Source organism: Thamnophis sirtalis, unplaced genomic scaffold, assembly GCF_051295495.1.
Source record: "Thamnophis sirtalis isolate CommonGarterSnake01/CBP01778 unplaced genomic scaffold, rThaSir2_p1.2 scaffold_5, whole genome shotgun sequence".
NCBI classification, from domain to species: Eukaryota; Metazoa; Chordata; class Lepidosauria; order Squamata; family Natricidae; genus Thamnophis; species Thamnophis sirtalis.
In genome coordinates this window covers 107,040,305-107,068,187 of record NW_028261385.1, presented here as the reverse complement: position 1 = coordinate 107,068,187, position 27,883 = coordinate 107,040,305, and the positions used below count along the sequence as shown (strand labels likewise).

At 41.3% G+C, this 27,883-nt stretch overlaps 1 protein-coding gene across 2 annotated transcripts in view; it reads right to left on the bottom strand.

Moving 5' to 3' along the window:
• Positions 1-25,652, bottom strand: part of CLSTN3 (calsyntenin 3) — a 40,574-nt gene extending 14,922 nt beyond the window's left edge. For both annotated transcript variants that reach the window (XM_087716460.1, XM_087716461.1), the window contains exons 1-9: positions 25,397-25,652; positions 19,151-19,273; positions 15,091-15,286; positions 13,867-14,075; positions 13,264-13,413; positions 5,435-5,620; positions 4,828-5,097; positions 394-506; positions 121-283 (exon numbers count right to left, since the gene is read on the bottom strand). In XM_087716460.1, the coding sequence (XP_087572586.1) occupies positions 121-283; positions 394-506; positions 4,828-5,097; positions 5,435-5,620; positions 13,264-13,413; positions 13,867-14,075; positions 15,091-15,286; positions 19,151-19,273; positions 25,397-25,472 (1,486 nt within the window). In that variant the 5' untranslated portion in view covers positions 25,473-25,652. The remainder of the gene's footprint in view (positions 1-120; positions 284-393; positions 507-4,827; positions 5,098-5,434; positions 5,621-13,263; positions 13,414-13,866; positions 14,076-15,090; positions 15,287-19,150; positions 19,274-25,396) is intronic.
• Between the last annotated feature and the right edge of the window lie 2,231 nt (positions 25,653-27,883).

Genomic DNA, 27,883 nt, shown 5'->3' with positions numbered 1-27,883 from the left:
TTTCTTTTTGCAAAAGGTTCTGTTTACTTGCTTCTTTCCTGGAAGTGTTTTTTTAAAAACTTTGCACCTCTCTTTCCTTCTGTCCGCTTTTTATTTCTGCCATTAATGGACCTTACTTACCAGCCCAACATGCTCCAATCATGAGGGAAGATTCACGTCGCGGTGGGTGGATGAGGCCATTGTCATGGATCAGAGCAGGGTCATAGGAGACACCATCTACATAAAGTGTAACGGTGGGGAACTCCAGATTCAGAGCATAGTGGTGCCACTCGTCATCACAGACCTGCGGCCAGAAAAAAAGGGCACACTCCTGTGAACCTGGTGCAAGGAAGAAAGAGAGGGCCATGGAGACAGCAAGGGAACACATCAAGGCACCAGCAGCCGTCTTCTCACCTGCTCCAGTTTCCAGAGGAACTTGACAGGTCTTGCACTCTCCAGCAACGGCCAATACAGGAAAGCGATGCGACAGCCATGGACAGTTAAGGAGTAATGGGAGTACCCCTCTTCTGCAGGTAGAGAGAAAGGAAACTAGGCGAATCAGCAACATTGTGACCTGCTTGTCCCAATTTATTGAGATTTTTTGCAGTGTCATTGATTTTAGTTCTCCTTATTTACCAGGAACAAGCCGTGATATCTGCTACTTGAGCCCAAAATAACATAGATTGCTCATTTTTAGAATGGTACAGCCAGTACACCTTCTTTTCCCTTAAGCTCTCAAAACAGCTGTATATGTCATGCCCTTACACAAGGCTTACTTGATTTCCATTCTGAATGGGAGCAGTGAAGTGTTTTTTTTTAAATTGTTACAGTGTATGTCTCACTGGAGAAAGCAATTGTGTTTGGAAAAGTTAGAGTAAAAGGAAACTAGGCTGCCAAAGAACAAGGTGGTTGGATACCATCAAAGCTGACACCAGCCAGAGCATGGAAAAACTCAAAGAAGCAGTGCAAAACTGGAAGATGTGGAGAGACCTGGCCCACAGAATCGCCAAGAATTGGACAGGATTGAATGGCTAACATCAACATCAACAACAGGGCATTTCATGTGTGGTTTTGCTGGTGCTGACCACCAGGAGGCAGTGCATGAACGTTTTGTCCTATTTGGAATTCACCAGATATACATAGCCACAAATCCTTCTACAGCAGGGGTCTCAACCGGTAATGATTTCCTCTTATCTTTGCTACCGGTTCAGAATGCATGCACAGAGCACCTGTGATGATGTCTGGGCAGGTGGGTGGAGGCTCCCACTGCCACCACTACCGGTTCGCCCAAACTGGGGCAAACTGGCAGAATACCACCTCTGATCCCAGCCTGTGAACCATGAGGGAAATGCAACCAGGCCACAGAAATGGTCTACAACTGTGCTTGCATCCTCACTTGCCCGAGCAGTGAGTGACCATGGGCAGGGGTGCTTCATTTGCGTAAGTGGTAGGCCCGCATGCATGCGCATTTGCCGGCTATTTAGGTAGAACTATCTCCTTCCAACCACACCCACCCCCGGTCCGTACAGCCAGAAAGGTTGAGGAACTCTGTTCTATAGGATTCAAACCCTTTGGAACTCACAGATCATTAAACTTTAGCTACATAGTGCATTATATAGCTAAAGTTTAGCTATATGTACAGCTATTATAGAGCCGTGGTGGCACAGTGGTTAGAATGCAGCACTGCAGGCTACTTCGGCTGACTGCTGGCTGACTGCAATTTGGCAGTTCAAATCTCACCAGGCTCAACCCTTCCATCCTTCCGAGGTGGGTAAAATGAGGACCCAGATTGTTGGGAGAAATATGCTGAGTCTCTAAACTGCTTAGAGAGGGCTGTAAAATCACTATGAAGTGGTATATAAGTCTAAGTGCTATTGTTAGTAGCTTTAGAAGTGATCCAAGCCTTGGTGCTCAGTGGTATTGTAGGAAGGCTTACTATACACAGAGAGATTATCTTTAGGATGGTATGTATAACCCCCTTTCTTTTTTCTTTAAACTCTCAGACCAGAAAGATGTAGAAGTTACCACATATCATGCCCTCATGAAAGGGGGGGGGGTGTCCCTATTTTTATACAATGTATATCTGTGGTGTTTCTATGTATAATCATCATCAGGAGGCAGTATGTGACCAGTTTAATACTGTGTGAGACCGCTTGTTGTAAAAATCTCATATAAAATTCTGAAGGGTAGGGGAAATCATCTAAAAACTCAGGCATGAGGGGATGACATAAATCTTTATTTCTCTGTGTACAGGGCCCCAAACAGGATGAAAGCAGTCACATATTGCCTCCTAGTGGCCAGCGTAAGTATAGCCTGACTATATTTGCATGCCAGGGTAAATGGAAGTGAGGGAGAATATTGGCTTTCAAGCAGAAAGACCCAAATGCTAGAATTAGCTCAGTAATGACAATATATCATTCCAGTGGTTTGGCCTGCTTGTTCCAGAAGCAGAAAAAGATATTTAACTACAAAGTACAGTAAAGAATAATCCTCAGCAGCATGTAACAGGATAAGGGAAAGCTGAAAGTGTATATGAGCAGAAAAGTATTGTTTGCATTTCATTTTGACCTGGGTAATGTTGAAATCTCATTTTCATGAAAGTGGCACATTCATTTTCACAATATTAGGGAACGTCCTCTTCTTTCAGTTAGGCAGAGAATGAAATTGAGATAGAGGATTTCAACCTGCTTCCAGCACCAATTTTTTGATGTCACTCATTTGTGGTATACAATAGGTAAAAAAGCAAGCAAGCAACCAGTGTATAATAAAAGTCTGTGCTTAGTTTTCAAGGAAGAATAAATGTCCAAGGTTAACAAAGAAGTTAACAAGTGGCTCTTATTTTAACTTATTTCACTGTACACCTTTCACAATTACAGATAGTCCTCGGTTTATGACCATTTATTTAATGACCACTTGAAGTTGCAGTGATGCTGAAAAAAGTTACTTACAACCAGTCCTCACACTTCCAACCATTACAGCACCTGTGCCGTCACATTTGGGGCATTTGGCAATCGGCAAGTATTTACAATGACTGCAGCGTCCCAAGATTACATGGTAGCCATTTGCAACCTTCCCGGGGATTTCCATCAAGCAAAATCAATGGAAGAAGCTGGATTCATTTAATGACTGTGTAGTTCACTTAATGGCTGTGGTGATTCGCTGAATGACTGCAGCAAAAGGTTGTATAAAATCAGGCATTTCTCACTTAACAACTGCATCACTTAGCAATGAAAGATCCAGTCTCAATTCTGGTCGTAAGTCAAGAACTCCTACATGCACCTGCACTGAAAGCCAACAGAAATTCTTCCTGAAGATCAAATGTAATTTCCTGATCCTCTTCACTTGTCATGGTTTCATACCTACATGTTGCAAACACGTTAGACATGATAGCCAAGAAACCTAAGGTGCGGAAACCCATTTTATCACCCCAAACAGAGATAAGAGCCCTAGTCTCAAAAGTAGCAAAGACTCTGCCCTGTGTGGACCTGCAAACCAAAGATGCTTTTACCCACATGCCAACACACATGCTTCATTTACTCATACACAAAGTCCAATTAGTATTCATTGTGAGTGGAAACTATTTTAACACGCATTACATTACAGCATTGAGAATGAATGCATTATCCCCATGCTCCTTCCTCATAGCAATCAGGTATTAAAATCCATTCACTTAGGTCAATTGAGATCACTCCAAAGCCTCACTTAGCTGCAACCTCTCTGTGGCAGGGAGAGACTCAGGAGCTTGGAAGAGCTGGGGAAGAACCCACAAAGACTTCTGGGTTCCTACAGGGTGCCACAACAGCAAAAGAGAAGGCATTGTGCATCACACTGCCAATATCATCATGTGTGCCAAAGCAGTGGGAAACCCATGCCAACAGCCACAAATGGTTTTATTCAATAGCAAAGGTGAGTTTTCATGAGAGACCAGCACTTTGGGGAAAAGGTGAGTTATCTAGTAGTTTCCCCCCATCCCCCAGTGAAATTGCCACTTCAATAAAAAGCTTTACACAACTTCAACTAATATAAGTAGTCCTGAACATACACCCGCAACTGAGCCCAAAACTTCCATTGCTAAGCAAACTAGTTGTGAGTTTTGCCTCATTTTATGATCTTTCTTGCTACAGTTATTAAGTGAACCACTGCTGTTGTTACATGGCTCTTAAGTGAATCTGGCTTCGTTTGTCAGAAGGTCGCAAAAAGGATCACATGACCCTGGGACACTGTAGCCATCATAAATATATTCCAGTTGCCAAGTGTCTGATGTTTGATCATGGAGGCCCTGCAATGGTCACAAGTCATATTTCTCAGTGCCATTGTAACTCCAAATGGTCATTAAAGAAGTGGTTGTAAGTTGAAGACTCCCTGCAATGAGAGCTACGGTAACATTAATAGACCATCTGTGACAGGGAAGTGTGTCTGTTAAATCTGGCTGTCTGTTAAAACCAAATGTCTATCACTGACACAATTTCTATCAGTGGCTAATTGATGTTTTTATGCAAAACATGTAACTTGATGCAAATGATGTAAAATACACACAGAATGGATTTGTAAATTTCTACTGTTATATCTAAACAACAACAATGTAAATAAAAAGTTTCATAGTATGGCCAGGTTTCATTTTTTTCACTATTACCTGCCTATGCTGAATCTATCAATAAGCTGGAAAGGCTAATTACTTTCTATGGCCCAGTTCTGCCAACATCTTAACTGGGTAAATAGACATAAGGATATGCCAACCTTAAAGTTCTCACTTCAATGGGAATACACAAATGCCCAATCGGTTTATAGCTTCTGAATCCTCTGACTTACTGGATAACCCCTACTGATAGGTCGATAAAAGAGTCTTACCGCTCCTCATGGTGCTGCAGATGACCGTCTCCTCCTCCTTCTTGCCCTTGTTTGGCACCACCCCATGTTTCACCCACAGGGACAAGGTAAAATGGTCACTCAGTCCTTCAAGAGCTCCAGTTCCACTGCCCATGGGCACCTGAGTTGCCTGGCTGCCATTGAACCAATAGATGAGGCTGCTGTCCTGGCTGTAATGGACTGAAAGGCGTGCTGTCCAGTTGGCCATGGGGCCTGGCACTGGCAGAAGATCTACCTCACCTCGGGCAGCACCTGGAGGGACAAGAGAGGACACTCAGAATGGGGAAGTTTCATCTGATGGTCCATCTGTTGCTTTGGGTTGAATTTGCATAGAGAAACTTCCCAATAAGTTGTGATCTTCACATCTTGTGTCTGTCACTTTTAACAATGCCTCAATGCCATTCTGTCTAGCCATAGTTTAGAATCTCCATCATCGGACTTTCTGGGTGAAATATTCTAGAGACTTTCACGGCCTACTCTTTAGAACGTTGACCTAATTTAGGTAACGATTCATTTAGAATATATTTCTATACACACACACACACACACCCCTCCTCCAAACATAACTAGATAGGAAGTGAATACATACCACAGAGTTTACGCAGTGACTTTTCAGAGTAATTGTCTCGATCACAACCTTTGGCCACATGATTTGTCTGTAACTCCACAGTAGCTTGGATGTTCCACAGAGGCTCATCACACGTCTCCAGATGGATGCTGGGGAAAAGGGCAAGGCTGCCTGTTCCAGGGATGTACTCAATTCTCTTATTCCAACCTGTTGGAGATTAAATTGTGTTTAGGACATAGTGCTAGAGACTTTTCTCTGCTAGCTCCACTAGCTTAGACAAGCCTCTGAGCTTCCTTTAAAAAAACCCTACACAATCCATCATTATTCTAATTACATACAGATTATATTTTACCCACTTCTCCCTCTAGGAAGCTGAGGTAGCAGGGGTGAAGGCCTTTTCAAATCAATTTAGAAATAGAAGAGTTCATTTGTGTATTAGAAAAAGGATTTTTGTGCTGGTAATAGAGGCATACAATAATAATCAAGACTAGTCTTTTGATTGAGAGTTATAAGGACATTAGAGTATAACAGTGTTGCAAGGTTTGATGTCAGGTGTGAACAATCAAGTCCAAATATGAAGGTCCAGTTAAACTGATTTATTGCTACTCATGACTACACATGGGAATATTTTCAACTAAAGCTGTTAGAAGTTAGATATGAGTCAATGGAATGTAGGGGTAGGTGGACTTAGCTGATTGTAGGCTGATTCCTCTTTTAACTCTGCCTCCAGGTTCTGCCACTCCTTTCTCTATATTTGGTATGGCAGCACAGGACTGACCCGTCTGGGTTCAGGTCAGGGGTGGGTTGCTGCTGGCATTACTGTCGGTTCGCAACCCACGCACAATGTGTGTGCACCACCAGATGTGTGCTGTGCGGGTGTGCGCTGTGCGGGTGTGTACTGTTCAATGTAAATTGTTCTGCACACATGTGCAGCACAATTTACAATGAACTGTGCACGCGCAGTCACTAAAATCCAAAATGGCGGCGGCCAAGCAGCAGTGAGGGAACTGCCTGTTCTGCGACCCAGGCCTGAATTCCACTACCGGGTCGACCAAACCGTGCCGAATCGGGAGCAACCCACCTCTGGTTCAGATGCTTACAGGATTAGGGTTACTTTACCCTCCCACTAAATTTGGGACTTGTTCAATTGCATCCAGTCCAGTTTGCCATCTAAAGACTAACATTAATCTCATTGAATCCTATGAGGGGCAATCTTCTTTGAGTTCTTATACTCAATCAGGGCACCTGATACTTTCCCATTAACTGTTGGATAAGTCTCCCCAACTTGGTTCGATATAAAAATCAATGGAACCTACATCAGAACCAATTGATTTGCACAATCACCCAGATAACACAATAGATGGAACATTGTTGGTTTCTGTGGCAACATGAACTTACACACACGTCTTACATAAGGCATTCTCATTGCATTTTGACACACCCAACTCTCACTTCCATATAACTAAATGAGAAGTATATTCTTATATATAACCCTTTTATGCTTCTTTCAACAACAAAAATCATTCTTCACAACAGTTTATTTACCAACCGCTACCTTTTAACAACCTTTACATGTCTTAGACTCTGTTTCTCTATCTTTAGAAATCATTCTACCAAGGGATACATATTTCCTGTAATATTTTGCCATTTATATATTACTTGCAATATTCCTTTCATTTTCCCCATCAAGCACCACTTTATTTTCAGATTCATACTCCTGGTGGCATTATACAATTTAACAATTCCTGCAAATCATTTAGGTTTTCAATCAATATTCTTGTCCCTGAGGCATGTACTTGTAATATCACCACAAGTATTTCTTACAAATGTATTCATCAATGCATCAAACAACTAAAGGGATATCACACAGCCTTACCTGATTCCAGGCTTAGTGTTGAATTGCTTTCTGAGAATTATTTTTATTCTTGTGTATAATTTACTTCTATCACATACCACTCATATTGCGTTCAGCAATCAACTTTCAGCTCCATAAACATTTCATAATTCAAGTCTATCCATTTTCCCATACAAACAAATGAATAATTACAACAGAACATATTTTTACATGTTCATAGACTGCATGCTGCTACTTCTCAAATCTTGCTAATTGTCATTTCGCATTCCTCCAATTGGAATTCTGCCATGCATCTTTCCTGGCAGGCTTTAATCTTGTTACCTTTCCATTTGTTTAAGGGAACAATCCTGGCATTCTTCCAATCATCAGGCAGGGATGTAGTCTTCGCTCAGAGACACCCTCCAATTATGCCCTGTACATTTGCAGTCTTTTCATTTTTCAACATGCTCACAGCATGTGTTACTTCTTTTTCATCATTGTTTCTTACAAACATTTACAATATTTGCTTCAATTTCACACTGACATATAGGTAGTCCTTGACTTACGACCACAATTAGGACCAGAATTTCTTTTGCTAAACAATGCAGTTGTAAAGCATGATTGCATCGCTTGGCAATGGCAATCCCTGCAGACCTGGTTGCTGTCATTAACTGAATCCCACGGTAGTTAGGCAAGGCAACTTCCTGCTGGCTTCCCTTAACCAAAGTCAGTGGGAAAGCTGGCAGGAAGTCACAGGCCAGCAGGCAGGTAAGTGGCTGCTGCTGAGTTGGGGAGGAAATGAACGGGTGCATAGGGGGTGCAAAAGTTGCTGCAGGGGTCAGGGAGGGTATGTGTGTGGCAACACATGGCAGTGCACAAAAAACATCAAGTGAGTCGGAGAACATGTATGGTGGTGCACAAGAGGCACTGTGTGCTGAGAAGGCTGCACAAGTGTGCATGGGATGGTGTGCAGCAGTGGGTGTGTGAGGCAGCAAACAGGTTGATGAGGGTGCGTGGGAATGCACAAGAGGTACCCATGTGAATCAGGGAGGGTGATGCAATGGTGTGCTGGTGTACACATGATGCATCCCACAGACTGGAGAGGATGTATGAGAGGCATCACATGCACAAGGGAGGGTATAGGGGTGCATGAGGGGTACTGCACAGGTCAGGGAGGATGCGCAAGAGATGCGTGCCTAGGAAAGAGAAAAGAGACTTTTTGTCTTTTTGCAATCTTCCCTGCCCACTTCCCGATTTATGACATGACTGTGTGGATGCTAAAATGACTGTAATCCTCAGGATCACTCAAAACCACTATTAGTTCACCAACATTTCAAACAGTCACTGAACAAATGATCATAAGTCCAGGTTTACCTGTATTACAATCATTTCCACACAACTGTAACATTTTCTGACTTTAGTTTCATCCAAAATCATGTAATTGCTTTTTATATAATCCCATTAACTCTGCTTGAAGCTCTTTGTTAGCCATTCCCCACTTCCAAAACAAAACTGCCTTGTCTTTTTCACCTTTACTTCCTCTTAACAAATACCTAATTTTCTATACATATATTATCTTCATGTTTTGTACATACATTTTCTCATCCACAATCTCTTTCACTTCATCATCCCACCAATTCTACCTTCACTAGTGCCAGGTTTACTCCCACTGGTCTTCCAGCACAGGAGTCCCTACCCCCAGGCTATGGTACAAGTCCATGGCCTGTTAGCAACCAGACTGCACAGCTGGAGATGAGTGGCAGCCGAGCGAGCAAAACTGAACCCATCCCCCACCCCAGGTCTGTGGAAAAATTGTCTTCCATGAAACTGGTCCCTGGTGCCCAAAAGGTTGGAGGTTACTATTCTAACCCAAAAAGGACACATATATTTTGTTTCCCAACACACCCAAAAGTCATGATCACATGGTTGTTATTGCTAAGTTAATTTTTATATTGCTCTTCCTCTTTTCTGATGTTGCATGATAAAAAGCCTTGATCTTTGGCCATCTCTAGAAGACCATCCTAAATTTCCTAATAAATTCCTAGTTGGGTAGTTTGTGATGAAATTAATATTGCTTTTGCTCAAGCAAGGCCCCCTTGACAATATCTTGGTGATCTTAGAATGGCTTGTGGAGTTGCCATTCTGATATCAGCATCAAGTTCCTTTGTTCTTTTATTTAGAGCCTGGATGGTTTACCCAACACAATGTGTGCCCAGCACTGACAAAGGGCATATGTCATACTGAAGAATGACTTATAAAGTTCTGTTTGCCAGAATAGATTTTGGGAAAGAATTGGCATCTGGGTTTATTGCTATTGGTGGCAGAAAGAAATATTGGTTCTGTATAAGGGAGATATTTTTCCCCTGGGGCAGAGTTAAGAATTAATAGAATTCATCTAGCGTCACATTTCTTCTTTTCAATGTTCTCTGGAGATATAGTGAGGCATAAAAGCCTCTCTTTTTTTTACCAACCTCCCAAGACACATGGCTTTTCCTCACCTTTTGTTCTGTGTCCATTTAACTTCCTTTTCGTTGTTTTTTTTTTTTTTTAAACTGAAATACTTCCTTTAATATGATTTGATGGCATTGTTCTATTTGATCTGTACATTTGCTGATAATGTCATCTGCTGGCATTTTAAATGTTGCACTATTAGTTGACATGCCGTATTACTAAATGCTATATGAATACTAGTGCATAAGAGGTGAATAGAGCAATGCTCTATCCATTACTCATTAACCAACCTTATTTTGATAAGATCAGTGTGTACAGCTGGTCTGAGTGGGACCAAGGGCTACTGTGAAGATGTAAGCATCAATGTGAAATATAGGACAGTTTCCATTAATGTTAAACAAGTCTCATGCTGGAATGTAAATATTTGTTTGTTGTTTGTTTGTTTGTTTTATTGCTTGTTATTATCTATCAAAATTATATGACAGAGTGACTTTAGACAGTGAACAATAAAGCCAGAAGTTTGCCATAGTGGAATACATGACCCCAAACCTTATGCCTGAAAACCACAAGTATCATTTTGGAGTTCAAAAAAACAGGAATGAGATTCAGCAAAGACAAAGGTTTTAGGAAGTTGTAGGGCAATGTTTTGTTTAATTTCTTCCTGTAACTAATTAAAACAGTTATTCACTGCAAACTAATAAGTGTTCTGTTTTTAGAATGCAGGACTTACCTTGCTGTGTACAATAAACATAATCTTTTTATAAACGTTTTTTGATGGGGATGAGATTGAATTAATAAAGATTTCTTAAATAAATGCATTGAATACATTTGACCAGACTACCAACATATATTTTATAGAACTTTGACTTCAAGTGCTGATTCCAAATCTAATTTTTTTAATTTAAACCATGGGTTGTCAACCTGGTCCCTACCGCCCACTAGTGGGCATTTTGGGATTCCAGGTGGGCTGTAGGGACCTCCTTTTGAGCAAGTGGGTAGGCGCGAGCGCACACATCAATAAACCAACGTGCGCGTGCACGCAAACAAGCAAACACGTGGAAAGAGGAAGGGGAGAAATGGAAACTGATAGCAGGGACAGGCAGAAGGGGAACAGAGCAGTTGTAAAATAGGAGAAAGAAAAGTTATAGGCAGGAGAGAATTGTTGTTGGCTAATAATAATAAGTGGGCTAACTAGCTCAGCCTTACTTTTGTACATTGCCCTAAGGAAGGTAAAAAAAAGGAGATAAAAAGGAAAAGATAAAAAAATTAACAAAAAAGGGAAGAAAAATAGAGAAAAGGGGATAAAATAAAGGAGGAGAGTAAGCAGTGTTTAGTCTGGCTCATAAATTAAGTTTTGTTATCTTATAAAATAAAAGAAAGAAATAAGTAAAGGAAGGAGAAGGAGAAAATAAAAAAGGGAAAAAGAGATCCTTGATATAGTGAAATACTATAAGAAAGGTAAAGAAGAAGAAGGCAGGAAAATGATTTTTTTTATGGTGACACTTAATAAAAATTGGCACCTAATACAGCATTGTTTTTGGTGTTTGTAATAAAAGGGAAAAGAGGAGGGAAAAAAGCACTGTGTGGAGTGCAGATCAAAACGTAAGAGTAAAAGTAGTTGTTAAATTGTGAAACAAATTTAGAACCCATGTCTGAAAAAAAGAAATATGCTCATGTTCCACACTTGTGCAAAAACTGGTGGGTGGTAAGGAAATTTTTCCATCAAGAAAGATCCATTAGTGGGCGGTAGGAAGAAAAGGTTGACTACCACTGATTTAAACCTTTCTTAAAATGTTTCATAAGATGCTGGAGCAAACTACTGGTATCACAAAAGGTCAGCAAATAGTGAATTACTTAATTAATTATTACAAGTACTGTAGTTCTCATTTAACAGTGATTATTGGGTGGAATTTCCATTGGTAAGAGATGTAGTCATAAAGAGTGATGTCACTTGACTGCTTTGCTTAATGATAGAAATGCTGGCAGTCCCTGATGTCATTGTTAAGTGAGGATTGCAGATTGTCAAGTGAGAGCTCCTTGTGACTTCCTGCCATCTTCCAACAAGCAAAGTCAATGGGGAAACCAACAGGAAATTGCAAGTTTCAGGGTACTTGCAAGCAAGAATGAGGGCAGGTAAGTAACTGCTGCAGTGCGACGTAAGCACAACCAGGTATGTGGGTGGAGTGATAACTGCTGCTGGTTGCCAGAGGGTGCACTGGTAGCTACAGCAGCTCTGGGTGAATGCAGCTGGGCAGGTGTATGCTAAGACTCTGCGTGAGGTTTTGCTGTAGGTTGATGCATGCTGCAAAGTACAAGAAATTATCCAGGTTGCTCAGCAGAAAAAGTAAGTAAGGGAGCGAGGGCAACTTACAGGAGCAACTTGTGACATTTTCTGCAGGTTTTCCTATTGACTTTATTTTGGAACACCATTGTTAAGTGCAAACTGGTTACCAAGTATCCGAATCATGCAAAGTGGTACTTTCAAAACAAGTAACTAGATTTTGATCTTGTGTATCTTGGTAGAGAGACTTTTTCTACTCAATCTTTTTCTACTCAATCTTTTGTATCAAAATATTTTAGACAGCCAATGAGATACAACAATCCTACTAAGGAGACCCAGAATCTCTTGGGTGCTTGTTACTAAGATTTTTTTTTAAGACAATCACAAGCCAAATAATTTTTAAATGCATACTCCGTGCTATTTAAACTTGAATAATGCCTTCCCTACTGAAAACTCAAAACATTTTCCTTCTTACAATCCTTTTACATGTCTCTTCTGTATAAAACAAAGGGAAAAATCATATTATTAAACAAGTGGACAAGAACTGAATTAAGAATGAAACCAAGCTGCACCACTGTTTAAAACAGGAGTCCCCAAGCCCCAGTCTGTGGACTGGCACCAGGGCGCATCATACATGCCCAAAACCGGGCTGTGCAAACAAGCGAAGCCCCATCCATGGGATGCAGGGAGCACATGAAACCACGGCCCTTCCAGTCTGTAGAAGAACCTCACGCCACAGAACTGGTCCCTGGTGCACAAAAGCTTGGGGGCCACTGGTTTAAAATATCTATGGCACCACTATCATCAGTAGCATCAAACACAATACAATTCGTTTGCTAGCCGGCTACAAGTACAGAGTTGTTTGGATTTTGTTTCAAAAATATTTATAGCTAATTTATCGGTTGGTTAACTCAATTACTGAATTAATTATAGTTTTTAATTGGTTAAAAATAGTGGAATATGATTCAGGCAACAGATTTCATTAAAATTATTTTTAAAAGAATGGTGAAAATGTCAACTGCTTTTATAACATAGTTCATTATCTAAACATTTATACACACAAATGTATGCATGCATCTATGAATACAATCCTACATAAATGCATTTATGTATGATAATGTACGCCCACATGTTGTATACGAAAAAAAACCAGGCAGTGCACAGTGAATAATCCCCTCTAAGTAAAAAAGGAAGAAAAAAAATATGGCTAAGGATTCAGATGGCAATAGATGAGATCAAAAGGGTAAACAGGTAATGCAAATGCCTCTGAAGAGAGTTTCATACCTTGCCAACTAGGTTTACAGGTGGGCTTCACCTGAATTTCAACCTCAGCATCATCAGAGGCTCGTTTCTTGCCACAGTCATATGCTGTCACTGTGAACTTATACAGGCGCTCTCCACTGTACTGCAGTTTCTCTGTGTTCTCAATATTCCCTGGTAGAAACAGTACAGCCCCACATTAGCAAACCAAAGAACCCCACAGAAAGGCAAAAGAGAAAAAGGAAAAGGCAGATAAAGGAGCACAAAAAAGCAAGAACCATTAAAAAGAGTATACATGGAAAAGACACATCATGTTGAAAGCAAAACAGAAAACTGTTTTTAAGTCATTTATATATGTGTGTGTACAGTATGTGTATAAGTGAATTTAGTCTGTGGAAATGTGGAGAGAAATATTTGTTTTCCATTTTAAAAAACTCACAAAGCTCTAAAACCTTAATGTGACTCCCAAATAACTTTAATTTTCACCTTTAAGAGGGGAAAAATACCAAGCAACTCTGTCATTCATGAGTGTTTATGCTTTACATAGGCTTGTTCCACAGCTGTGCCTAAAACTGCTTCCCAACATCTGGGTCAATTCAACCTCCAGAAGGTAATTTAGGTTCTTACCATCATTGTCAATCAGGAAGGGGACATTAGGAGTCAAGATCTCATAGTAGCAGATCTGGCTGTACTGAGGGGAGCAGTCACCATCAATAGCTTCTACCCGCAGGATGCGATCATAGAGTTTTCCTTCTGTCACGGCCACGCGATAAAGCTTATCCACAAAGACTGGAGCAAACTCGTTGACATCGTTCACCCGCACATGCACTGTGGCTCTGGGTGGAGGAAGGAGTAGTAGTAAGTAACTAGGTCCAGAGACTCTTTCTTAAAGGAGAAAAATGCTAGGCAGTAACAGTTCCTCCATCTACCTCTATACTATTACTGTACATTGTCCCAAAGGTACTTTTGAAAAGGCAATTGGACTTTCTTGGAGTTTTTTTCCCCTTGAAGACACTTTGCTTCTTATCCAAGAAGCTTTTTCAGTTCTCTGAAAAAGCTTTTTGGATGAGAAGCAAAGCATCTTCAAGGAGGAAAAAAAACCCCAAGAAAGTCCAGTTGCCTTTTGAAAAGCACTTGTGGGACAACCATGATCTGGATGATTGAGAATCTCCATAGACATATTATTTTACATTGATTTACCTCATCAGACTGTAACAAAGATCAGTAAGACCAGAATGCACGTGTACTATACTTCATAAGACTCCTATAAGGATGACTCAGGAGACCTCCTCCATTCTTACTATAATGCTAGCGAACATTTTTTGAGAAGACAGCTTTTAGGCCTTCCCTCCCCATCAAGATAATTACTCTTCCAGCAATATTTATATTTTTCATGCAATGCTTTAAAAGTAGTCTGACTAAGGGAGACGTAGTCTTAGAGTGGCCTTTTCAAGAAGAAAATAATGATCACAGGAAGAATCAAGCCCTTTAACTGCTAGCATCCATTCTCATTTGCAGGTCTTCCATTGCCATATTGAAATGAATGTGGAAGACATGGACAAGGCCTTTGCTTAGATGACAAGTAATTCTTCATAAGCTTTGAATTGTTTTGAGAGAAGCATTTTAAATTAAACACTATATTCTACTGATATACACATTATGTTGGCTAATGTGAGCAGCGGGAAGAAAACACAGAATTACATGCAAGAGACTCTTAAACATCTCACTGCAAGCCAAGAAGCAATTCTACTCACTTCCTGAACAAACTAGCTCTCCCGACACTAGTGTACTCCAAGGGACTTAGCAGGTTCAGGGGGAAATCACTGCAGCACTGAATCCAATAACTCTTACTTGTGGGACTTCTTGGTGTTGGCACCATCAGGACCCTCACCGCAGTCATAGGCTTGGATGGTGAAAGTATGTTCTTTATGAGCTTCACAATCCACTGGCTCTTTTGCCCGGATCAACCCCTCGCCTGTGGCTTTGTCAAGAATCACTGCTTCAAAAGGCACTCCTGCACCATGGATCCGGAATCCACAGATCTCACCTAGTGTCCCAAAAGCAAATAATGCAAAGGGGAAAAAAGAGATATTAATTTTTTAAAAAAAGGAAACATAGGAAGGAAACATTATCTTTTAATTCTATTCTGTCCTTCTCTCCTCTGCCCTCTTCATTAGCATGAAATAAGCTGGCAACTTTCTCAAACAGAAAAGCTGGATAATATTAAAATTGGCAGAGGAAAAGGCTGGGAGTTTAATCCATATGTAGTTGGATTCTTTTGAAATATTATTATGTCCAAGCTCCATTAAAACCTGGTAGCATTTTGAGTACTTCCAGGTTATTTCAGCAGCATAAGTGCTAGGAAACTTCTCAGTAGACTGTGCTTGACCTAGTGAAGAAGCACAATTAGGCTTTGGCTGATTTGCTTTTTGTTTCCAATATCCAAATGTCAGGTTAAAGATTCTCACTGGTATCCAACATTCACCAATTCAATAGATTGCAAGTGTTGGAAGGAGCTAACAGCGTCTTCTGAGATTGGTAGGTTTTAATAACACAGAAGCAGAATTTACAAGAGGCATCTTTACTGGGACCTGGGAATTACCTCCTTCTGTAGTTATTATTCAGTACCATTTCCTGGGAAGCCCATTCATCTGAAGCTAATCAGTATAGATTCCTTGCTGATTGAGAAGGGACAGCCAATTCAATTACTGTATTTGGAGCCATGGGAGGAGAAGACAATGACCTAGATCCAGTTCACAAATCACTCTAGGACAAGTCTTTTCCAACTCTGCAGCTGGCAACATCCATCAATATTAAATGAATTTGAGCAATCTCCTACCCAGACAAAGCAGGAATGAATATTGACAGCATTTATGCTTTGCCAGGGTAAGCAAGACTGGTCCAAGCCCCCTCCAAATCATTGGGGATATATATAATTATTGAGCTCACACTCTGCTAAACCAGTAACAAGTTACATGTGAATCTAGGCACAGTTTAAGATGTAGCACAATATACAAACTTAATATCTGTGGCTTATTATCTGCTGTTTTAATCTAAGATTATTAAAATATGTTGATTATTAAAATGTTGTAAGCTGCTCTGGAAAAACTGAATTTTCACTAAGATATAAACATATAAAACAAAACGTTTCTCTTGCAAGATCAACATTAGTCACTGTCATTTATGGCCCAGTAATGGAACTGTGTGCTAAACCCAATTAGAGAAACACCTCTTGTATCTAGAATTAAAGAAAGGATATATACAATAATTTCAAATGCTCAATCCGAATTTGGTTGTGGTCCTTTGATTGTGTGTGGGGCCTGAATAAATGATCATCTCACCCCTCACAAAACTAATTTAATGAAATTCACAGGCTCTTGATCCATTTCTGGTCCCAATTTGAGAAGCTGGCCTAAATGTATACAAGATTTTGAATCTCTAGTTGCTTCAGTATCTAGAATGCTTTTTCCCCATTCTTTATCCTAAGGCAGAATTTCCTAACAGTGGCAATTTCCAGACAGGTGGATTTCAGCTATAGCTGCTGCTGGCTCTTCCTGGTAATTTAAGTCTAGCACCCGTTGCTATTCTGGTATCAAAGATGATTTTATTCTCTCAGGTTTTTTCCTTTATGAAATGCATATTGCTATATAGGGGCATTTTTAGTTTTCCCCCCAATGTATTTCTGACTTTTATGTCCATTTGATATTAATCTCTATTAGGGTTTACTATTGCATTTTAATTACTTTTCTTTTTTTAAACTAAGCCATGCTAAGTATGCTTTGGAACCTGTTTGAAGGTTTCCTGTTTTACGCACTTCATAAAAGAAAAGATATGAAACGTGTGATGAAGCAGATGCTCGGTGCTGCTCCCTTTTATGTGGAGCTATTTCCAACATAAATGGGCCTCTGGCACATCATGTCTCCCAACACAATTTATAAAGCCTGTCGAAGAGTGTTAATTGGAAAGCACTATTCAAGCATTCAGAAAAGGAGAATATACTCGCTATAAAAACTCCCCATCGGCTCTGCCTCAAAACATCTCTGTATACAACACAACTGTCTGCAGGGGAAATGCCTTTCTGTTTGAATGTACTGTGTTCGTTTCCATTCGAGCAACGACCCTGATAATACGAGCCTTCTGCTTGTGTATAGACCAGAATGTTTACAATTTCTCATGAATATCTTCTGCAAACATCCATGCTGTATGTCCTGTGTAGAGAACATCCTTCTGAAGGACAATGAGCTTAGGATTCAGAGATAGCACTCACATACAGAACAAGCTTCTTGACAAACAAGCAAACACAGCTGTAGTCCGGAGAGGGAAATGAATTCACTGTCACCACATTTCCTATATGTCAGAAACTTCACTCTTACTACCAACTCCTGACTTGATCAGGAATAGTTTTATGTATCCATTAAGAAATGCCACTAGGTTATAATATTTGAAGACTGTTTATATTATGGAAAGTACTCTAGCCCTAGACTTTACATTGGAACCTTCCAACATTAAAACTGTAGCTTTGGGCCTGCAATATTATGTGAGATCTTTCCTTTTTGAAAAAAAAATATATGGAAAGCTTCACAAATTTGCGTATCATCCTTGTGCATTATGTGAGATCTTTCCGTGGAACATCACAATATACAGCTCCTAAGGCAAGTCTCTGTCAGAGATTTCTCTATATGAGAAAGTCTAATAACTTCAAAGATTTTTTTTCCCGTTCCTCGCTGCCAGACAATTTCACTAATCCATCTTAGTCCATCATATTTATTGATTCTGCTCTGCGAATTTAGATTATATATTGCACAAATTATCTTGAACTGCAGATTTCTCAAACTTCCTAGGAAAAGAATTAGTCATTTTTGGCAGGAAATGCAGACAACTCTGCTAATATGTTTTAGAGGAACAGTAAAGAATTGTCATAGGATTGGAGGGTCTTTATTACAGGAGGGGGAATGATAGGAAATACTCTGTTAGTATACATGCTTTACTAATGCCGAGAAACTGCTGACAATGATTCTTGGAGGACCAGGAGAACTTAAGCAATTCACAGACCATGAGATGCTGAAACCTTGAGAGAAAATGCTTAGAGGCTCGCTTCCTTTAATCTCTCTTTGAAGTGATATCTCCTGCTGAATTATTCCTATGCATCATTGTATCATATTCCTATGTATCATTGATTTCTTATATTTGTATGGATTTTTCTATCTGTTTCATACAGAAAGAGCTATCAAAAGATACATTTCTAGATGGAGGCTATTCTTTCTTAAATAACTGGGTTAATTAGGTATTTGGTTTGGTTTGTAAGAAAAACAGATTACAGTAGTCATACAAAAAGATAGGAAGATTAGTAATGAAAAATACTTGCCTTGCCATAAAATACCCGAGGCAGGCCAATTGCCAAATAAAAAGGAATGCCTGAGCTGGGTGGAAAAACCTGGAAAAAAATTCTTTTCTAAAGGAAAAGAAATTGACTCTTTGGTCCATATCTTCAAAGTTAATTCCTTCACCCAAAACCCCAACAAGGGAGGAGGGAGGAGATAGTGAAAAAAGGTTTAAAAGGTTGAGACCTAGCCTTCTTCTGGTCACAAAGACTGTGGCCTAATTCCCAGTCTGGGGTGTTAATCTGGATCAGGCTTCCTTACGTCTATTCTTTAGTAAGAAAAAAAAATGTGTCAGCTAATTCATTATTTAATCACATTGAATTTGACCTTTCCTTATGCAACTATAGTGACTGAATTTACAGGGGCTTCATCACAGCATTTTTGTTTGGCTTCAATTTGCTACACAGATCCATCCATTTGAAGACTATGGTTTAGCCTTTGGTGCATTGTATAAAACAGGTCATTTCACAAGACTCAGTTGAGGTAGCTAATGAAAAATGTAGCTATGGGCTCGCCTGCCAGTAACATACCTGCATAACGCAATGGTGCATCCTTGTCCAGAGCGAAGAGTGGAGGGTTCAGGAGGACCGTATTGTCATTCTCCATGACAATGCCTTGATACTCAGCTTCAATCCAAGGCTTGTGCTTGTTGGCTAAGAGCATTGGGAGCGCAAAAAGGATGATAAACAACACAAAAATCAATATCCTCTGAATTCTTATCCAATGACATTTATAATGCCTCTCATTATACCTCAACAGTGCAACAGTGAATCCTCTTAATTGTTTTCTCAACTTGCATTTCATTCTGCCCCAGAATGAGCAGGGCAAACACTTGAAAAACCCATACAATCCTCTCCCTGCCAATAACCTTAGTAATAATTAAGGCTGCAAATTGTGCACAGTTCATTCAAGGAATGTATATTGGGGCCAATATTCAGTAAGAACCATTGCAGCATGACTGAACAGGTAGTCCTCAACTTACAACAGTTCATTTAGTGACCGTTCAAAGTTACAATGGCACTGAAAAAAAGAGACTTGTGACTGTTTTTCACACTTTGGACCATTGCAGCATCTCAATGGTCACATAATCAAAGTGCTTGACAACTGACTCACATTTATGATGATTGCAGCATCCTGGCATTCATACCTTTTGTAACCTTTTGACAAGCATAGTCAGTGGATAAGCCACATTAACTTAATAACCATGTTATTAAGTTAACAACCACAGTGATTCATGTAACTGTGAAAAGAAAGGTCGTAAAATGGGGCAAAACCACTTAACAAATGTCTTACTTAGCAACAGCAATTTTGGGCTCAGTTGTGGTTGTAAGCTAAAGATTACTTGATTCTGCACCTAATAACTGCAGCAAGACTGTTGGTGGCGCAATACTGGAAGAAGGAAGACTTGCCTACAATCCAAGAATGGAAAAATCCATACCGTGTACGGGTTCTGGGAAGTCGGGGGGGGGGGGAAGGAGGAGGGGGGTTGGGGGGTGGAGGGAGGGATGGGCATACAAAAAAAATTGTACTTCAATGTTTTAATGATTGACGAATGATGAAATATTTGTGTTTTTTAAAAGAAATAAATTACATTTACCCCGAAAGCTAAAGATTACTTGTTGTAGTTAGATGGGAGAATCTACTAGTCAAATATGATCAACAGTCCAGGATCAACATTCTGTGCCATACTTTTTAGGCATGTCATCTATCAGCAAGGGCTGAAGCAAATCAAGGAAATCCCCCCCCCCCCCCCAAGCAAACACCAAATAGGAGCTCAAAATGCTCCTCAATACAATGATTTGGAAAGAAGGATAGAAAACTTTGTTATTAAATAATATGGATGTTTAGCTAGAATAGGACATAAGGATTTAGTGTCATTGGAGGATTTTAGAAATAGTAAATGAAATGCCAGTATGTGGTTATGTATTAAATCTTGGTATATTTTATGATGAAGGACGTTTGCACAACTATAGTCAAATGAAAATGGAGGTATGATGACGGTAACATGTATAAATATCTGAGTTAAAATACTTGAGTTAATATGAATTATGCTTGATGACTGTGGAAGAGATGCATGAAAGTCTTTTGTAACCAACTGATACACTTTCTATCGTATGTAAAAAAGGAAGATTTTATGTGTTGTGTTTGTTTTGAAAATAAAAAATAAAAAACAACTTTAATATTTAAAAAAATGCTCCTTGGTGACAATGGGCCTCTCTAGAAAGTATCCCAGTGTTTGTGCTGACATTTAGAGCCAAGGTGGCGCAGTGGTTAAATGCAGCACTGCAGGCTACTGCTAGATCAGCAGGTCAGCGGTTCAAATCTCACCGGCTCAGGGTTGACTCAGCCTTCCATCCTTCCGAGGTGGGTAAAATGAGGACCCAGATTGTTGGGGGCAATATGCTGACTCTCTGTAAACCGCTTAGAGAGGCCTGAAAGGCCTATGAAGCGGTATATAAGTCTACTGCTATTGCTATTGCTATTTAAGCTAATTCACAGGGTCTGGGTGAGGTTAAATGGAGAAGGAGGTCACACAATGCCACCCTGAGCCCCCCGTGGAAAGGATTAGAAAAATGTATCATAATCCAGCCCAGAAAGGAGTGGTACATCCTGGTTACATCCTAAATCCTGCTGGTTTCCACTTGCCAGAGCAGAAAATATGGGGGATATTTACTGAGGCTTTTCAGCTCAGAGAATTGTGATAGATTGGAACAATGTCAATAGCAGATTTTCACTTGCAGAACCCTCAGTAGCTAAGGCCCCCTCCCGCTGGCAGGGTATCAAGAGAAGTATCAAGGGATTAGGAAGGTATTTTAATTCCTTAACGTGTTGCTTAAAGGGACAGATATTATTTTACAATAGCAGCTTTCTCTTTTATTTGGCTAAAGGACATTATGGCTAAAAAGCAAAGAGATTGCCTAGGAATTAGATGATGGTTTTATATGGCTGTCACCACATCAGAGTCTTTAAAATCATATTTAATAAAATTTATACAGCAAATATTCAACACTATTCAGAATGTAGATAATTTAAAATATATCCTTGTATTTTCTTAATTTTCATAGGGACAGGCACTTACACACATGTATACTTTCTGTCCAAATTGATTTTTTTAAAGTATAATTCAAAAGAGTAAAATTAATATAATAAGATTAGTATTAATGCCTAGGTAGAAATCATAATACCCGGTGTATTTCTACACATTATAAATCTTGTAAATTAAATCCTTTCTGATTGGTGAATATCTTGAAATATGTACATTTTAATTCAGGGTTCAGATAAGACAAACACACAGGGGTGATCAAATTAGAAGGTAGTTTAAAACATCACAATTTGTAACTCTACAAAGAGAGCTTTTGAGGGACACCTTTAACAAATGAAGGCAGATACTGTACATGTCCCAGGATAATATTGCAGGATCCAATCTGGGTCGGTCACCGGAAGAGAAGTTCCCTGAGGATGGGCTCCAACACAAGTCTGAAAATTCGGGAGACTAAAGATCTCTGGTCTTGCTGACGGACCCAAGGTTGGATCCTGCAGACACATTTATCACCATCATTTTAAAAATTCCATCGGGATATGTACACTTATAATCATATTCATCACAAAGAAGCCCTTTGCTCTCCAAGAATAGATTATCTGGATTTCCCTAGTAGAAAGATGTGAAGGGATGGCAGAAAAAAAAAAAAAAGAGGAAATGAAGTTACTTATAGTATTTAGTTTTCTTTCATCATGACAAGATTAATTTAAGTCTTCAAGCGAAAAGCTGATTTCCAACATTCCCATCTAAGAGGGCCTGATGGCTCAGGCATCCTCACTCCTGCCCTCTCTATATTATTCCATAGTCCTCGTGTCTCCTGCTCTGTCCTGGCATATGCCATTTTCCTTCTGGCCTCACTTCATGGCCTGAAATGCTAATCTTGTTGGCTGGAGCCAGTCCAGACTCAACAGTGAGGCTGCAGCCAGCAGGAGGCTCCAAAAAATGTCACAAGCCCAGAAATAGCAAATTAATCTTCATCACATAACCTCCAGGGCAGGGAAAATGGAAGGTGGAGATGAGAGAGAAAGGGAGAAATCGTTATAAATTAACACTACTCCTATCTAACCAATCCCTAGTAAACTGGGTCTCTAGAATTAGATCACAGTGTCCTAGTTACAACCCCCATTTCTCCACATTAAATCCTACAGATAGAATTGTGTTCCGTTCATTCATGATTGAGCAATCCTATGACCACTTTAGGGACATTCAGAATTTAAGAACATTTTCCACAGGAGATTATTAGGAACTTTAGATAAAGCATCCGCCTGTGCACCACAACCCCATCTCTGATTTGCCACTGACATTAATGACTCTCAAAACAGTTGGGGGTTAGTTCCATGAGAATATTTTAAGCGACATCATTAGAAATGACCCTGTAAGGTGAACAAACCTTCTCAGAAAAAGGACTTAAAGAGGTCAAAGTGGAGGCAGACATATTGGGCACAGGTGCATAGTCATCTGCTTTAACCCCCAGAAATTGCTATGTAAGAACATGGAGGGTTTATATGGATAATCTTCCTGGCAGGCTGGTCAGTGTTTAGCATGAAGGAAATGCCATTTGAAGTTCCAGCTCAAGTACTTTGATGTATCTCATAGTACTCTATGCCAGTTTTAAGATTATTTGCTGCTCTTTTATCCTTGGTAATTTCTTGATGGGTTCTTTAGCCAGAAATGCAAGCAGATTTTTGCATGAGAAGTAACACCAAACTTTACGGTGGGATAGTATGTGTTTGGAATCAAGATTGTGGACCAGCAAGGACCATGTAGTCAAAAATATATTTTGTCGAGTATTAGAACACAGTTTCATAAGCACTGGTCAGAAAATGAAAATCTCTCACAGATCACAGAGAAATAATATGTAACAGATTCTGTGGTATTAACTTTGAGATAACAGTCCTGGCCATCAGCTCCAGTGGCTTTTGAACTGGCTTAGGCAAATCCATTCCTATCAGCAACAATTAACGCTAAACAGCAAAGAGATGGCCTAGGAGAAGAGAGGTGGAGACACGGAACAGGTGCAAAACATCATCTTCAGGTTCTGCCTGTTGGTCTCCAGAGGCTTCCAATTAGCCAGTGTCCAAAAGGGGTTGAGGGACTAGATGGTTTCATTTAGCCAAGAAGTTCTTTTGAAGCCCTTATATTCAGCAGATGGTATCAAAGCTGAATTGAAAAGGTGCCTGGAAAGGACTTCAGTTAGAACCTTTAAAACACTTTGCAGCCAACCAAAACTGGAAGAGTGAAAAATAAGGTAAATCAGAACAGGAGAGGTTTTTTTTTTAAAATGCTATATTGCAGCAGAGAATCTGAAGCTTTAGGGTTACAGCCGTATGAAAAGGGAGAAGAATGTACATCGGAGTATTCATCTCGCCAGATTGTTTTCAGAGCTGCCATATTTAAACAAATAAATAATCCAGCCCAAGTTGCATTCTTGCTTGCTTGTGTCATGTCTCTAAGGTACCTTACATATATGACCTGCCCCTCTTTTGTACCCTTGTAACTCAAAGCTCTTGCCCTCTGGCCTTTGCTTCAAGCACAAGAAAGGGGGATGATTGCAATGGAAGGACAATGAGCTGGTGAAGGGAGAATAAAAGGAATATGCTGTTCCTACCAGCCACCTGAAGAGCCCTGGTTTGACAATTTCTCAAAGGATACTTTAGCAAGGAACACAAGGCCAAGTCAACCCTCAGTGGCTACGTACATTTAGAGTCGGGTACCAGGGAGCGAGATTCCATTCTATCTGCAGAGCCAACAAGCGCACTGAATCCTAATGCTGCTGCATTGCCCTCCCCCTCCCCATGCCAATTTTTAAGGAAGAAAGCCATGGCGATAGAAATCAAATGCTTTTTCACACTCCGTCTCCTTCCTTTGCTGCAGGCTGGTGCTGAAAGATGACTCAGTCTCCCCAAAATATGCAGGACCTTCAGCCCCTTCCTTTGGTTTCCATGAAATATTACTCTATTTCCCCAAGAACTATTGTTCTTAGTTAAGACCTGTGAGCCTAGATCAACCTACCCATCTCTCTCATTTTCAGGCACCCAGATATGCGTGCAAACATATGTCCTGTGTTCCTGTTCAGAATACTGACGCTTCTGTAGAGTAGCACCCCTCTCTCTGTTCAGCAGTTCACCCATTTATAAATGCAATGGTTTCCTTCTCCTTTGCTTGAAATTAGTAGATTTTGCAACCATGAAAAGAACGGGCTGGCAAACCCACTAAGGCTGCAAGGAAGAGAAGATGGCAACTAGCCTAGAAACAGAGAGGAGGGGGTAGCAAAGCAGCTTCATCACGTTTTGATCCTAAGAGACTGGAATACAGAAGGAGCCTTGGGAATTACTGGGCGTGTGATAAACGATAGGCAGAAAATGAACGGAGGAGAGAGATAAACAGGCAGTGTAGAGGTGGGTTGGTGTGCAATCCAAGGAAGCAAAGCAGGGGAAAGGGGAAAGGGCTCTGACGCTACAGAAGGAAGCAAGTGAGAAGATCCAGAGGAGCAAAATAGCAAAAGCAGAGACGGAGCGGGCAGCTCCACGGTTAGCGCCAAGCCCTGTTTCTCCACCCGCTTCTCGGCGTTCCCGGGGAATGGACGGGATGGATTAGAAGGCAGGAGAAGAGCTGCGCTCCAGCTTTGACCAAATGGGAGAGGCACGGAGGGCGCTCAAAGAGCTTCCCAACCACACACACACCCGCCCAGCCCAGCCCTCTCCTGGGGGAGTCCGGGCGCCTCGACTTGGCTCACCTTTGTTGCCGAGGGTGCAGGAGACAAGGAGGAGGAGGAGGAGAGGGGCGGAGGCGAGGGGCATCCCCCAGCCCATTTTAGAAAAGCCTTGGAAATACCGCTCGCTGCCCGGGATAGGCTCGGTCTCGTTCGCCGAAGGAGAGTGCCTTGACGGCTGTCGTTACGATCTGCTCCCACCCAGACCCAGCGGTCGGCTGTCGAGGCACTGCCCGGGACGGGGCGCCAGCTGGAGCTCCCGGACGCCTCCTTTCTCTGGTCCGGCCCAGCCCCTGTACTGCAGCATGATGTCAGCAGCGCCCGACGCTGATTGATGGGCCCTCGCAGCCAATACGAGGGGCGCCCCAGCCAGGTGCTGCAGGAGAGGGAGGGGACCAAGACTTAGGGGTAGCGGGGGGCGTGGGAAGGCCAGAAGGGAGGTAGGGTTGTCTTTTTCTGTGGGAAGGGGATGAGGGCGGGCACGTGTATCCACGCGAGCCCCCTGCCTCGTACAGGCAAATAAAATAGGAACTTTAGAGGGACATGCAGTTGTCAATGAGGGTTTTTTCCCCCTCCGCTTTCCCAACCCCGTTTTTCGACCGATTTGCTAGCAGGGAACTCGAGGAGTCAGGGAAAAGAAATGCACGGCCAGTTCGCGCACCACAAATTGAAATCCAAAGGACGCTGCTGGAAGGAAGGTCTCCAGCCCCTCCCCGCGCGATCTACTCTAGATTAGGCTGGTCCTCTGCTTTAGGATGACAGTGGCGTGAGAAAGTTCGCAGTAAAACCTCTAGGTGTCCGCAACTATCTTGCTATGATGAGGAGTACGGAGCAAATGTTGGTTCACGCGTGAATATTCCCAGCCTGACATCTTACCATGGGGTGTTGGCAGATGAAAGTGTGACAGCTCCCCTCCCCCGTGAAATGAACCCCCCCCTGCCTGTGACGACCCTTCTCGCACAGACTCCCATTTGCAGCCTATATTCCCTTCAACTGATAAATCAGATGTGTGTATCAGTGCGCAGACCAGACTTCAGCTGGCTTTGGAGACGAGCTAGTCACTCAAAGGCAAAGAGTAATTTCCCACAGGCGCTTCCAAGCCGGGATGACTGGAAGGGTTATTGAAATTTGACTGTGACTAATTCACAGAACTATTGTCTGCGGTAAGTTGCATCACTGCGATTCATTCACACATAAATACATCAACGGATGTGCATATGCATGTGTAAATCAGCCTGAAGAAGGTGCTGATTTTACTGGGGGGCGGGGGGTTCCTTGGGCAACCTAAAATAGTTATGATTTGACCATGAGCAATAGCAATAGCAATAGCAGTAATAGCAATAGCAGTAGACTTATATACCGCTTCATAGGGCTTTCAGCCCTCTCTAAGCGGTTTACAGAGAGTCAGCATATTGCCCCCAACAATCTGGGTCCTCATTTTACCCACCTCGGAAGGATGGAAGGCTGAGTCAACCCTGAGCCGGTGAGATTTGAACCGCTGAACCGCTGATCTAGCAGTAGCCTGCAGTGCTGCATTTAACCACTGCGCCACCTTGGCTCTTGGCTGTAAATTCAATACACAGAGTAGAGCCAGCTTCTTTTTCACCGTCACTCCCCCACAGAGATACCACCGACTGCCCTTATTAGAGTGTATTCAGGGTTACCATATAAATATATGTGATACCTTATAACGATTTAAAAACACAATGTATGAACTTGAGACAGGCAAAGTCAGCCATGGAACCCAGTTTCAGAATTCTTCCCCAAAACGAAGAAGAAATGTTCTGGGAAGGAGCAGGGTGTTTTTCCCTCTTCGGAACAACTTCTCCCACCGTCCATCTAGATTGAAGCAACCACAAAAGTTTGCGGAGTTTTGGGGGACAGCCTCACCTAGAAAACTGGGAAGCCATTTTGATGTTTGCAGTGGCCAAGGCTGGACAGGGGTATCCCAAGTGAGCAACCGCTTCTCCTCATGCCTTGTCATTAAACTGACATTATGGCTGCGTCTTCACAATGTGCAGATGGCCCATATGGACTCAAATAAGAGATTATTGAATTGGCTGGGATCATGTAGAGCACAATGAACTATTACTAACTGCACTGTCAGGGTTGCCCAACAGCAAGAGCATCAACCAATATGTGCCCTTAGGCAGACAATTATTTGGAAAGAGGAAGTGTGCAGAAGGCAACAGTGGTAACTGCTGGTAACTCTATAGGGGACTATTGAAATAGTTAAAAATGTCCGCCTGCTGATCGTAACTAGAATAGTCTTCCAGTCAAGCTCAGCTCCTGGTAGTTTCAAGGAAACATCCACGCACTTTTCTTGGGAAGAATACGGAAACAGCTTTTGCTATTGCCTTGACCGGGATGTCGTCCAACGTACCCCTCTCCCATAGCTTTTGGAATTACACGTGGTCTCCTATCCACTTAGGAACCAGGCAGTGGAGCCTGATTAACTTGCGCTTTGAAAAAGAGAGAGTGGAGCTTTGCAAAGGTCGCCGTGTTTCTTCT